Here is a 14,808-nt window from a genome sequence, read left to right as displayed (position 1 = left end):
CATTGTAGAAAAGTTTCTTGCTTTTAATATGGAGATTGTGAAGAAGAAGTTGCTATATGATTTTGTGTGTGTGTGTGTGTGTTTGTGTATTTTTGTGTATTTATGTGCCATATAATAAAATGCTTTCTTCCAGATTACTGTCAGATGACCCCATCATCCATAAGTACAGATGCTCCTGTGATCCCTTCAGAGCAAAATATCTCTGTATTTGCTGAGTTAAACAAAAATGGTACTGGGGTCTTAGCAGAGTTACTAGAAATGTATGAAGAGGGGACATTCATGCAACACCAAGAAAGTTGTAGAAAGGAGTTCTTCAATGTTCTTCAGCCCTTAAGATTGGATTGCAGTCTCAACTGGGAAACAAGACAATAAAGAAAGACAGAAAAAGATATTGATTTGAACTATAAAATTTATGTCTATAAAGCATACAATCAAGTGGTCTTTTGATCAAATTTATCCTGTCTAAAACGTGTAGATTTTTAAAAGCACATTTTAAATAAAATACAACATTGCTTCTTGCCTCATTTTCTCTTCTGTTCTTTCCATGTACCCTCTTTTTACCCTTCCCATGCCTGTTCCCTCAAAATAATAATCTCATTTTTATTATTGTTATGAAACACACACATGGATAGTTTCTGGGCAAAAAACCACAAACTTTGATACCAATGAGTATTCGTATGGGCTGTGAAGCATACTCCCTTTTATATCTTAAACTCAGCAAGGATTTAATCAATGTGAATTGTTAAAAATGATTTATTGATAAGTTTTCTTCAACTGTGAACATAGAATTTTTATTTTGAAGGATGATTGAAGGTAATAAAAGCAACAATACAGAACTTTAAAGGAAAGCATTTTATAACAAAATAATACATTTTCTATAAAGCTAATGCTTAGCAGAAAAATAAAATATTTTACTAGATATTGAAAATTTCTAAAAATGTATTACTTATATGTCATCTTTGGAAATTTCATAAAATAGTGTTAAAGTATATATAATAATTTCATAAATAATAACTGCCAGGTATGAAAATGTCTACATTTATAAAAAGGTAATTAGGAAACATAAAATGAATGACAAGTCTAAATATTTACTGAATGAATTAAAATATATTAGTAAAAGGGGCTGGAGAAATGGCTTGATGATTAACAGAATTTGCTGCTTTTTCAGAGGACCAGAGTTTGGCTTTCAGTGCCCATATTAAATGGCTCATAACCCCCTGTAATTCCAGTTTTTGAGCAGTCAAATCCCTTTCCAAGTTTCCTTTTTCATGTGCATTCACATGTACAATCATATCCCCACACAGACACAAATAAACATACACATAATCAAAAATGAAAAAAACATAAGATACACAAATGAGAAATATAAATGGATTGAAATATCTATTTCTCAAGATGATGCTAAAACTAAATGAAATAAAAAATTGGTGTTTGGTTTTTTTTAAGGAAGTATGCTTAAATAATGGCAAAATAGTTTCAATGTAAAGAAATAGGAAAAGAAATCACTGAATTAATCTTAGTCTTTAATGAGTGAGCCATCTCTCCAGCTCAGGTCTGAAAGCTTCATCTATATTACCTAGGTTTCATAGTTTTCAAAGGTACTATGTATGGTATGAGAGGAGAAAAGCAATCATTAATTATACCCAGATATGAACCCTGTAAGCCTGCTGTTGTAATAGTGGCACAGATATCAAAGGATTATCCAACCACTATTTCATTGGATTTAAGTCCCAGACCACAAGATGAATTCCATACTTGGTCCAATTATCAGGCAAAGAACATAAAGCTAAACCTGTCATATAGGCTTCTGAGGAAAAAACCTACTACAATTATCCTGATAAATGTGCATAGCATTAAGCCAATAACTAGTGACTTGTCATTATACCCATAGATCACTGTATCTCTGATTACTCATCTGAGAAGCTTACGTTTACAGCAGATGATGATTAACACAGTCTCACAACTGACCAAAATGCAGGCAATAGACAACTGAATGCTCATTTATAAAAGGATTTATATATTGCAACTTCCTCTAAGGGCTAAAGGATCATTGTAGAAGCATGCAAGATTCAGAGGTGGAGAATAACTATAAGGAATTAGTTTATTCTGATACAAAAGGGAAGCTACACACAGTAAATCAATGTAGTTATAACAGCATACAATAGACCTGTGCAAACCTAAACCAGATCAAATCCTAACAAGGAGGGATTGGACATGAATATCATATCTAGCTTTGGAGTTACTGACAATTGTTACTTTTGGGAGAGGAAGAGAAAGTTTTCTAAAATTATGACCTCTTGAAATTTCCTATGCCAAAGAAATGAATCCACTACTTTTAAGTTTTGCTGCATATAAATGAACATGATGTAGGCAGAAAATAGCCAGAAGTGTTTCCCTAAAATATTCTGTGAATGGACGTTAGCTCAGTTATTCACAGAGATTTTATTTCCCCTGAAGCTCTTGAGCTGGGCCTCCTTTGTCCACACTACTCTCAGCACTGTCTTCCTAGTAAAATGGCCTGCTAAATTTTGTGTATAGTATTCAACTGCTTTCCTAGTCCAAAGTCCAAAGTCTTCTATTTCTCCAAAAACTAGCAGGGTAGGATTCTTCAAAGCAATGCACCACTCTTTGGCAATCAATGCTTTCATTAGTTACTTTTGGTTATTGTCACTACATACCACAATCTAAGATGACTTATGGAAGAAAGTTTATCTTTAATTATGGCTCCAGGGGCCAGTCAAGTCCCTAAATGCTAGAGAGATGTGACAGAACATGGCTGGACTAGGAAACTGAGAGATCCTTCAGGATAATAAGGATGTAACAAAATGTGTCATAGTAATGATGTTGACATTCATTAATAGAAGGAGAGAGGGGAGAGTCTGAGGCTTATTATCTGAGACTGTGGCTATGACTCCCTCCTTCCTACAATACTCTTGCTGCAAATAATCTTGGGAGACTCTAGAATATATAAGAAGTGGAAGGTTAAATAACAGGGGCTACTTGATTCAGCACTCATAAATAGTCATTAATGATGGGAAGACTTTGCCATGAATAAGCTGTTTAAGGACCACTTCTATCCCACTCATATTGCTGAAGTAAGTCCAATAAACTCAATGGGTCACAAAGTTGGACTTTGCTGGAATTGTTGTTATTTGACCTGTTCCTGGTGTCGAATGTAGAGTGTGTAGATGTTAATATCTCCTCAGGAAAACTTAATGTAATAGGTTCCCCAAGCCACTATCATATGTATGACAACAAAAAATGTTGCCAACTCAAATGATAAGTAGATCTTCTTGGGCCACGTCTGCAGTGGTCTCTATGTGTCTGGACTACAGAATGTAAGAAAAAATTTGTTTATATGATCCTGTGTTCATAGAATATCCTAAAGGCTTCTTTTAACATCTTCCAAGAGTTAATCCCCTCAGCTTGTGATGTGTGGTGTCTGGCCAATTGCTGAGATGCATTCAAGGCAATACCCCATTGTCTAATGGTCCCACTATTTTTAAGGCCATAGTTTCCTGGCCAAAGCTTTAAGATGCTTCTTCTTCTTCTTCTTCTTCTTCTTCTTCTTCTTCTTCTTCTTCTTCTTCTTCTTCTTCTTCTTCTTCTTCTTCTTCGTGTTCTCCTTCTCCTCCTCCATGTCTTCTTCCTCATCTTCCTCCTCCTCTTCTTTCTTCTTATTTTGTACAAACTGTATTTTTCTAAAAAATGTCTGTGTTTTTGTTCACAGTTATCACCATAAATGACAAAATCAGACATCAATGTATGCTACAGCTAAATTTTGGCTTGACATTTTCTCTGCAAATTTAATTAGTTCACAATTTGTAAGTTGACAAACTGCTAACAAATTCTCTGTCAGAAAGTAACATGAATTATTCTCCCACAAGGACTTGTGAGCATCATCTTCACTTATTCTGAAATAAATGTTTTAGAGATTCCTGAACCAATATCTCCAAAATCTCTAAATTGTTCTCATAAGGCAGTCTCAAAGCATGCAATCCAACTCTGTCATTTAGCTTTTCAGCATTATAAGGCATATCCAAGTTAATCAATTTAAAGGAGAAATAATTTTACAGATATTTTCAGAGAGTTTACTTCATGATCACCTGGATGCATTGTATGGATAAGATGGGGACTTTCGCCTCTTATTTTCTAGGGAGAGAGAGAGATGGATGAGGAAAGCGAGGGACAGAGGAAGAAAGGTAGGGAGGGAAGAAGAGAGGAAGAGAGAGGTGGAAGATAAAGAAGCATAAAGAAAAGGAAGGGTGAGAAGGAAGCCATAGAGGTCAGTGGTAAATGCACAGCACATGTGATCTGCCTCCAGTCACCTATTTCCTCCATTTAGGATCCACAACCTGCCATTTCTACCATATCATAAAAATACAAACTAAGGAACACTCCTTTATTGCAAGAGATTATGGGAGATATTAAATGTCAAACCATTCAATGTATAATTCAAAATCTAATAATTCCTTTGGGTAAAAATCATCTCTACCTTCCAACTTTTTATTATTCTGATGTGTTGGGGTATTGAACAATATCTAGAAGCAATTTTATTCCACACCTTGGGACACTCCATTGCACTAGTGTACATAAGTCTTCTCATGGGCCATTCCCAGTCTCTAGTGACTACTAATTCATTTTATTCATCTATCACATTGGCAGGGAATTTCTAGAAATAAGTGAAAACAAGCTATGTGCCTTTCCTGGTCAGGTTGGTAATAATGATCAACTAACTAAGATGCTTAATCACTACAAATATTTACAATTACTAAGAGTAACATGAATGCAACCTTTAACTGTTAGTAAAAATTCCTAAGTTCCTGAAAATTGATACCATTTTAGCATTTAAATTATTGATTTTTATCATTGTTAATACTCTACCTCCTTTTCTGATACTATTTCCACCCTTTATTAAGTTAATGTAGTTTACAGGAGCCACAAATATGCGCACTTGAATAGCCAGATATAAATTAATTGGCCATATTCAAAGTTCTGTGATCATAATTATTTTCTTCTGTGATAACATAGCACATAGTTGCACTGTAGATTTTCTATCCTTGATACTCTATCCTTGGTAAATCTGGTGTTAAGTCCTGTTTCTTATAAGGTAAGTTGTTCTGTCAAAGAAATACAATTGACTAGTTATTCTAAATTCACTTTTTACTAAAGGCAAATAGTTGACATCTTAGGAACATCATAGGAACAACTTAATTTCCTATGAGACGCTGTGATATTTTTGAAAAGCATTAAGAAAAAAAGATTAATTTATAAATTTATTAACTTGATTTCTGTAGTTTAAATTAATGTGAGTGAAATGTCTGCTGGGAGGAATCTTGCAAGGAATATATTGCCCCAGAAGATAGGTTAAATTACTTTGCACAGAAAATCTTTATAAATGAAATAGTGGATTGTCATTGAAATAAAAGACCTCTTTTTTTAAATAATTTATTCTTGTTACATCTCAATGGTTATCCCATCCCTTGTATCCTCCCATTCTTCCCTCCCTCCCATTTTCCCCTTACTCCCCTCCCCTATGACTGTTCCTGAGGGGGATTACCTCCCCCTCTACATGTTCATAGGGTATCAAGTCTCCTCTTGGTAACCTGCTGTCCTTCCTCTGAGTGCCATCAGGTCTCCCCCTCCAGGGGACATGGTCAAAGGTGAGGCACCAGAGTATGTGAGAAAGTAATATCCCACTCTCCACTCTACTGTGGAGAGTGTTCCGTCCATTGGCTAGATCTGGGTAGGGGTTTAAGGTTTACCGCCTGTATTGTCCTTGGCTGGTGCCTTAGTTTGAGCGGGACCCCTGGGCCCAAATCTGCCTATCATAATGTTCTACTTGTAGGCTTCTAGGACCCTCTGGGTCCTTCTACTTTGCCTTTCTCCCATGATTCTCTCATCTAGAATCCCACTAGAATGTCCTCTCCTCTGTCTCAGTTTCCTGGTAAGTGAAGGCTTTTGTGTGACATGCCCCTTGGGCTAATATGCAGATATAAGTGAGTATATACCATTTGAGTCTTTCTGCTTCTGGGTTAACTCACTCATTATGATCATTTCTAGCTCAATCCATTTATCCACAAATTTCGGGAATTCCTTGTTTTTAATAGCTGAATAGTATTCCATAGTGTATATGTACCACAGTTTCTTTATCCATTCTTCTATTGATGGACACTTAGGCTGTTTCCATGTTCTGGCTATTAGGAATAAGGCTGCTATGAACATGGTTGAGCAAATTTTCTTGTTGTGTGCTGGAGCATCTTCTGGGTATATTCCAGGGAGTGGAATAGCTGGGTCTTGAGGAAGCCCTATTCCCACTTTTCTGAGATAGCACCAGATAGATTTCCAAAGTGGTTGTACTAGTTTGCATTCCCACCAGCAATGAAGGAGTGTTCCTCTCTCCCCACATCCTCGCCAGCATGTGGTGTCGCTTGAATTTTTGATCTTAGCCATTCTGATGGGTGTAAGATGGAATCTCAGAGTTGTTTTGATTTGCATTTCCCTGATGATTAAGGAGGTTGAGCATTTCTTTAACTGTTTCTCAGCCATTTGATATTCCTCTGTTGAGAATTCTCTGTTTAGTTCCATGCCCCATTTCTCGATTGGGTTATTTGGTTTGGTGGTATTTAATTTCTTGAGTTCTTTATATATTTTGGATATTAGACCTTTGTCAGACGTAGGGTTGGTGAAGATCTTTTCCCAGTCTGTAGACTGTCGCTTTGTTCTCTTGACAGTGTCTCCTGCCTTACAGAAGCTTCTCAGCCTCATGAGGTCCCATTTATTAATTGTTGACATTAATGCCTGGGCTGTTGGTGTTCTGTTCAGGAAGTTGTCTCCTGTGCCAATATGTTCCAAGCTCTTTCCCATTTTTTCTTCTAAGTGACTTAGTGTCTCTGGTTTTATGTTGAGGTCTTTAATCCACTTGGATTTGAGTTTTGTACAAGGTGACAAATATGGGTCCAGTTGCATTTTTTTACACATAGACATCCAGTTAGACCAGCACCATTTGTTGAAGATGCTATCCCTTTTCCATCGAATGGATTTGGCTTCTTTGTCAAAAATCAAATGACCATATGTGTGTGGATTCATATCTGGAAAGACCTCTTTTTTAAGCCATGGATAAATGGTAGATTTTAGGATATCTATGAGTTACCTTATAAATAAGAAATACTGGGATATTACTCAGAAGAAAAAGAAAAGGAAAAAGAGAAATTGAGACTTGGTTATTTCTTCAAAGGAACAAGATGAAGCTCAAGAAGTTGTTCAAAGCCAACTAAGCAAAGGTGAGGTATAGTGTGTACAAATCTAAGATGTACTGTGTGCCATGGAAGTATCACCATCATGTTAGATTAAGCCTCTTGTACCTGAAAAGCAAAATTATCAAGCTCCACTGGCCATCAAAGTGGGCAACCATGCAGAACCCCGACGAGTCCTCCCAAAATGACAACCCCAGGCTTCCTGAAATATTGGGAGCCTTGAGAAGGCTCATACATTCTTCTGGCTACCAAAGCAGAGATGTCATGACACAGGATATCTGAGTACCCAGTATTAGCCCTTTTTGTTAAATGATTTTCAACTTGCTTGTTGGGGGAGGGGGTTTGTTAGGATTTTTTATGCTTATCAATGATAGATAGTAATAAAGCTTGCTGTTCATAGAAACTAAACAAAAGGTATTTGGCTAATCATAAACACAGTTTTAGATAGTCTTTACAGTTTGTGGGAATTGTAGGATACTGGTAAAGTACAATAACCAAACATTACATTTTCCTTCCTAGGTTACTACTCCATAGTCCCTTCATTTGAAAAAATATTTCTTTACTATTCATCCCAATCATAGCCCATGGCCCCTCCCTTCTTTCCTCCCAGTCTCACCCTCTCTCTTCACTCATCTCCCTCCCATATTTCTTAGAATAGAGGAACTCTCCATACCCCACCAATCCACCATAGCTCATCAAACTGCATCAGGACTTAGCACATCATCTACCTCTGTGGCCTGGCAAAGCAGCCATGCAAGGGGCAAGTGATCAAAAGCAGGAAAAAGAGTATAGCCACAGTAGGAGTAAGTGATAAAAATCCAACCAACAGAGTTCATGTCAGAGACAGACCTTGCTACCCTTTCTAGGGGACCAAGAAGAAGCTTGAGCTGCCCATCAGCAACTTCTGTATACGGGGCCTAGATCCAGTCCATGCATGGCCCTTGGTTGGTGCTTCAGTATCCACAAGTCCCTCTTGGCCCTGATTAGTTCACTATGTTAGTCTTCTTGTGAGGCTCCTCTCACCTCCAGGTCCTTTATCCTTCCTTCCTTCCTTCCACTTTTCCACAGGACTCCCTACACTTTGTCCAATGTTTGGGTATGAGTCTTAGCATTGGTATCAATCTACTGTTGTGTGGAGCCTTTCAGAAGACAGCTATGCTAGGCTCCTGTTTCCAAGTATAGCAGAATAAAGCCTTTAGATTATTAAATTCAGCAAACCTATCTAAGATTTCATTCCTTGTAGAATTTATGAGTGGCCATTTTTCTTATATGTAAATCACCGTGTGAATTTAGAAATTGCTCTCAGAGGAATCCAAGCTTACCTGTGACCTTGGCCTCTGTGATGAGCTCTTCATAAAACTTGCTATCTTTGAAGATTCAGTGATGGTGCACATCATCATCAGGATTACCATTACAGATCCTGAGGGTCACTTTTCTTTCTTCAATGCCATCCTTCGAGAGTTATGTTCTCTCCACATATTTGGGGATAATTTCTCCAAACAAGTCTTTGCCATCACTGTATAGATGAATAGGTTGTATATAGTGGGACCTGAACCAATGAATCTCTATGTGCTGGGTATTTTGTGGTAGAGACAGCTAATAGCTGAGGTCAAGTTCTGTACCAAATGGAGTCAAGATTGGTCCCTCTAATCCAGTCACTGTGAATCCTTCTGGGAAGAGAAATAAAACCCAAAACATGAGACCTGTATTCAAGGCAGGGCTCTTAGCTTCTCCCTTCCCCAAACACATAAACATATTGTTACTGTGGGTTAATTATTTTCCCCCATACCTGAACAAATTCTAACTTTACACTTAATTTCAATAGTGGTTCATCAATAATAAGTGTGTATAATTTATGTTGCTGCTAAATGACTTGCCAGGATAATTGCTATCAGCTCAGTAGTTGATTCTTCTTTCATTTTATTTCATTCTTTCTCTGAATGATTTTAAGATTTATTATTCTTCAATTGGAATGAACCTTTGTATATGATTCTATAAGCTTCACATATCTTTATGAAATATTCTTATCTTTCATTTTGAAAAATTCATATTCATTGAATATTTAAATTTGTACTTAAGGGCTTACAACTGAGCCAAGTGTGGTGTGGCACACATCTTTAATCTCAGGGCTTGGAAGCAGAGACAGGTGGTGAGATTGAATCCAATCTGATCTACAAAGTGAGTTCCAGGACAGCCAGATATATTACATAGAGAAACCCTGTCTCAAACCAAAGAAACCAAACAAACCAAAACAAAAACAAAAAACAAACAAACAAATCAAAAGAAAACAAAACACCCACCCAAAAGAAAACCAAAAGCCAGAAAAAAAACCCACTAAAACCCCCAAAATAACTGAAAAACAGAAACAAAAAAGAAAATCTACTACTGCTATTTTCCAAACTAATATAACTTCTCACTTCATTCTAAAGTGTATTTTCATATCTACAGATAACTGTACCTCTCATTTATTATCAAAAACGTTTAAAAGCATGTAAAAACCACTACAGAAATTCTCAATTCATCAAAATGCAGAAAATACCTAACTGTGGGGTGCATATTTCCAAATAATACATCTACAAAATAACCCCTATGCCCATGTCTTAAGGAACATCACAGAATATGGATGATAAAATTGTAGGTGTCAGAAGACTGGGATGACAGCTTTTTTCCATATGACAATGTAGATGCACCCATGAAACCTCAACAATATGGTCATTTAAACAGTACCAGTATTTTCACATCAGGAGTTGACATAATAATGTGGAAGGAAGAAATCTCACAAGATTAGACCTTAGATGAAGAGCTACAAGCAATTAATGATTGCTGGATTGCCCACAAAATGGATAAGGGATATCATTCTGCATGAGAGAATCAGTCTTCTCATGAACCAATCCCCTCATAGTTTATTAGTTTTCAAGTATTCAGTATTAAAACCCTAAACATATGAGCAACACTAAATGGAATATGACAAGTGCGTGTGTGTGAATGTAGTATGTATATACAAAAATTAAAGTTTTTGTTTCCTTTATTCTTGTTTGTTAAATTTTGGAAATTTCTTTCTTTCTTTCTTTCTTTCTTTCTTTCTTTCTTTCTTTCCTTCTTTCTAGTTTTACCAGCAAGACAGAATAAAGTGTTGAAACCTGTTCTTTCAAATGTCCCCATGCTAAGACATTTTTTGTTTTGTTTTGCCTTTGGATATAACTAGACCAGAACAGGTGATCATATAAGTTCTAGAGTCAAAACTTTCAAATAAAATTCTGGATTTTTGTACAGTAGATCAGTACTTGGCTTAACACATATTTGAGTTTATAAAAACCTTAGATGAACTGGAAAATTTAAAGCACATGGTAAAACCACAAATCAATGCTTCAATGTGAAATGATCTGCCCTAAAATTGAACACACACACACACACACACACACACACACACACACACACACAGAGAGAGAGAGAGAGAGAGAGAGAGAGAGAGAGAGAGAGAGAGAGAGAGAGAGAGAGAGAGAGAGAGAATGTCTTTGAACTTCTTAAAAGAAATTTCTACTTTATATATTAATTTATTTTATTAATTTATTCAGATTACATCTTAATTGTTATCCCATCACTTGTATTCTTCCCTCCCTTCCTCTTTCACTCTATCCCCCTCCCCTATGTTTGTGAAAGAATAGATCTCTTCTCCCACCAAATGGTCACAGCCTATCAAGTCTCATCCTGGTAGCCTGTTTATCCTTTCTCTGAGTGCCACCAGGTCTCTCCACCAAGGGGAAGTGGTCAAATGTGAGGCACCGGAGTTCATGTCAGAGTGAGTCTCCACTCTCCACACAACTGTGGAGAATGTCCTGCCCATTGGTTAGATCTAAGTAGGGGTTCAATGTTTACTGCATGTATTGTCTTTGGTTGGTGCAGTAGTTTGAGGCGAACCCCTGGGTATAGATCCGCCCATCATAATATTTTCTTGTAGGTTTCTAGGATGCTCTGCATCCTCCTATTTCCCCATTCTCCCATGCTTCTTTCACCTAGAGTCACAATATTACATCTATCCCAATCTCCTGGTAAGTGAAGACTTTCATAGGACATCTTTTTGGGCTAGTGTCCAATTATAAGTGGGTATATACCATGTGAGCTTTTCTGCTTCTGGGCTAACTCACTCAGTATGATCATTTCTAGTTCCATCCATTTGTCCACAAATTTCAGAATTACCTTGTTTTTAATGGCTGAGTAGTATTCCATAGTGTAAATACACCACAGTTTCTTTATCCATTCTTCAATTGAGGGACATTTAGGCTGTTTCCAGGTTCTGGCTATTATGAATTTCTACTTTAAAATGCACTCTGAGTTTTGAATATCTCTGCAGGCTCTTAAAGTTTATTGTATATATTCACAGAATGTTCTTATAATGTCAAATTAGTCCATAAGACAAGAACTCAATGTGCCAATTTAGAGATAAAAATACATAGGAATTTTAGCTTGTGACAGGATGACTTCTGGGGTCTGAGGAGAAAATGATTCTGTTTGGTTTAATGTTTTGCACACATAAACTCACAGCAGTTGTGACTGTATGTTCAACATCTGCACACATTTAATCCAACCCAAATCTCATTATAGATGGAGGAGGAATTCATGAAGTCCCATCACTTGCTAAGAATCTGTTAACATCTGATGGCAGCTGCATGAGAGAAAGGAGGATGCATTGCCTCAAAGACTACTCACACTCTAATGGATGTTCACACGCCCATGCACATACAGGCATCACTGTATAGGTTTTGGTTTACTAAACAAGAAAGCACATGCAGATGGGAGGAAAATGTATTGGATGGTATTGTGGAAAATGGAATGGAGGAAATGGGGTATGTATTTGAATAAAATGTATTATATGCATGTGTGGATTATGACACAAAACTTTACAATGAAAAGAATATCATTATGCATGAGTTACTTTGCAATAAAAAGTGCATAGATGATGTTATTATTTTGCAGTGTGGTCCAGAGAACTCATTTGGAGAAAATACAGCAGGTAGACATCATAAGAGAAATAAATCAAGATGATAAGGTGGCATCACTTGATGCCAACCTTTAGGAACTGCGTTCAGTCCCTGTGACTCATACTGCATAAGGAAGGAATGGACTACTGCAACTCATCTTCTGACATTTACTTTCTCTCTATGACATGTGCATGTGTGCACATGTGCATGCATATGTTAGAAAGAAGTCTTAATTTTCTACAAAAGTAATATATTTATTAAATATGAGTAAAAGTGATGAAAGACACTTCACTATAGAAGGCATACAGATATTTTGCAATATATGTCATAAGAGAATTACAAAGATATTAGATAAATATACTATTAGAGTAGCTGGAATACTCCATTCTGACAAAATCAAATATTGGTTAGGACACAGAACTCTTGGCTTCTCATTTATTGTTTATGGGAATACAACGTAATCCAAACACTTTGGAAGAGACTTTGTTTTTTCATTCTTAACCAAATTAATGATAGGCTCACCATACTATTAAGCCTTTACGTGAGTAGATACTACACAAAGGATTTTTAAAAAGCAATCCATGAAAAATCCTGCATCCAAATGTTTACAACATCACTGCCTATATTTGGTCAAGACTGGATGCAACTGAATATTTTTTCAACAAGTGATTGTATTAACTAAATATGATATATTTATACAATGGAATACTGTTTATTAGAAAAGCTTATATGTTTTCAAGTGCATGACCTTCTAGAAAAAGCAATGCTATACACTATAAACAATGGTTGACAGGCATCTTCAGAGAAGGGAGATAAAGAAGATTAAGTGGATCATATGACATTTCAAGACTGGCCAAATTCTTCTATATGACACTATGATGATCTATAATGAGTTTGAGAATTTCAGGGTCTGATCACTGGAAGAAAATGAAAACCACCAGGTGGCAGTAGCACAAAACAAACTACTTGCACTTGCAAAGTAGGAAGCCACGACCTTTGCAGAGGCACAGAGGATCAACATCCAAAACTGGATCATGAGCAAGGAACCACCAAAATTGACAGCACTCTAATTGGAACCACTCCAAAGCAAATTAGGGAATTCCAGGACCTTAGGGTGAAAAGGACAACTGTAACTCAGTTTAAAACTTACTGTTTTGGTGTTTGGTTTCATTTTTGTAGTTTTTATTGGTATATCTCCATTGTATATAAGTAGTAGTATGTTAGGGAACTTCCCCTACAACTGTATAATGTACTTTCATTAAGTCCACTCCCCCAAAAGCCATTAATACTTTTATCTCCTTTTTTATGTTGTTGTCTTTCTTCCCTTGTTTGCCTTCTATTTTCTTGCCATGTGTACAAACATGCCTTTCTATTTCTATCTAAAATAGAGGACATGCAGTGCTGTATTTTTCAGACCAAAAGATGTTCTTTTCTCCTGCAAAAGTGGGAAAAAATTAGGGTGCACCTTATGGTCTGATTGATGTCCATCAGGTATCAACAAAGTGGTCACTTATTGATGGTTCAGAACATTTTTCTTCTTTTACTGCTCTAAAAACTGGATGCTCTTATGGCCAGGTGCATCTTTCTTTGAAAAAATTTGATCAATGTATTAATCTCCATTAATGTATTGAATATATTTTATTTCAAATGACATTTTGCTCTACTATATGTTTCAATATTATTTTATTCATGTATTTCTCTGTTGATGGACACAAAGGTGAACTCCATAGCTACTGTGGATAGTGTTGCAATAACTATGGATGTACAATTAACAATGTGATATGCTGGCTCAGAATTGGTCAAATAAATACCCAACAGAAATAGAGCTGGATAATATGGTTGTTGAACTTTAGTTTTTTTTTAAATCTTATCTACTGATATCAATGGTGGCTAATCTAAGTTAGATTGTGAACAGCAATGTATAGCACACTTTTTCAGCACTCATTTATTTTCTTAATGACGGTCATTATAACCATGATAGATGAAATCATAATGTAATTTTAATTTGTGTTTCTCTGATAAATAATCCTGTTGAATTTTTAAATGTGTTTATTGGCAATTTATACATTGTATTTAAGAACTCTATTTCTTAGTTGGTTTACTGAATGGATTGTTTGATATTTAGTTTTGTTAGATATACATCTGTTTATGTGATTTAGGAGAGATTTTTATTTTATACTGTATGCCATTCATTCAATTAACTGTTTTCTTTCTTTTTTCTACAGTGTAGAGACATTTTAATCAGATGATACAGCTGCTCTGGCAAGGGATATCATATGGTCTATGTGATCAGGTGGGAGTACAGAAATAACTTTAATCCCAGGAGACACAGGAAAGCAGTTCAAGTTCAAGGCCAGCCTGGTATAGAGAAAGTTACAGATAAAGAAATGCCTATGTCCTTTAATCCCAGCACTCAGGAGACTGAGAATGCAGATCTCTGAGTTCTATTTAGTTAGTTGAATAAGTTGGAAGTTATGAGAGAGAGAGAGAGAGAGACAGAGAGAGAGAGAGACACACACACACACACACACACACACACACACACACACACAGAGAGAGAGAGAGAGAGAGAG

General features: G+C 36.3%; 2 protein-coding genes across 9 annotated transcripts in view; both read left to right on the top strand.

Annotated features, from left to right (window-relative positions):
- LOC311599686 (selection and upkeep of intraepithelial T-cells protein 10-like) overlaps positions 1-372 on the top strand; it is a gene marked incomplete at both ends in the record, with an annotated part of 45,994 nt that extends 45,622 nt beyond the window's left edge. Inside the window, one exon of the mRNA XM_084785693.1 lies at positions 134-372. Coding sequence (XP_084641819.1) covers positions 134-372 — 239 coding nt within the window. The remainder of the gene's footprint in view (positions 1-133) is intronic.
- Positions 1-14,808, top strand: part of LOC311598968 (selection and upkeep of intraepithelial T-cells protein 9-like) — a 366,712-nt gene that overhangs the window by 140,131 nt on the left and 211,773 nt on the right. The window lies entirely within an intron of this gene.

The sequence above is a fragment of the Acomys minous genome (assembly GCF_964271855.1).
Source record: "Acomys minous genome assembly, chromosome: 6".
Taxonomy (NCBI): Eukaryota; Metazoa; Chordata; class Mammalia; order Rodentia; family Muridae; genus Acomys; species Acomys minous.
Note: the sequence above shows the minus strand (reverse complement) of the source record. Positions and strands in the feature narration are given on the sequence as shown.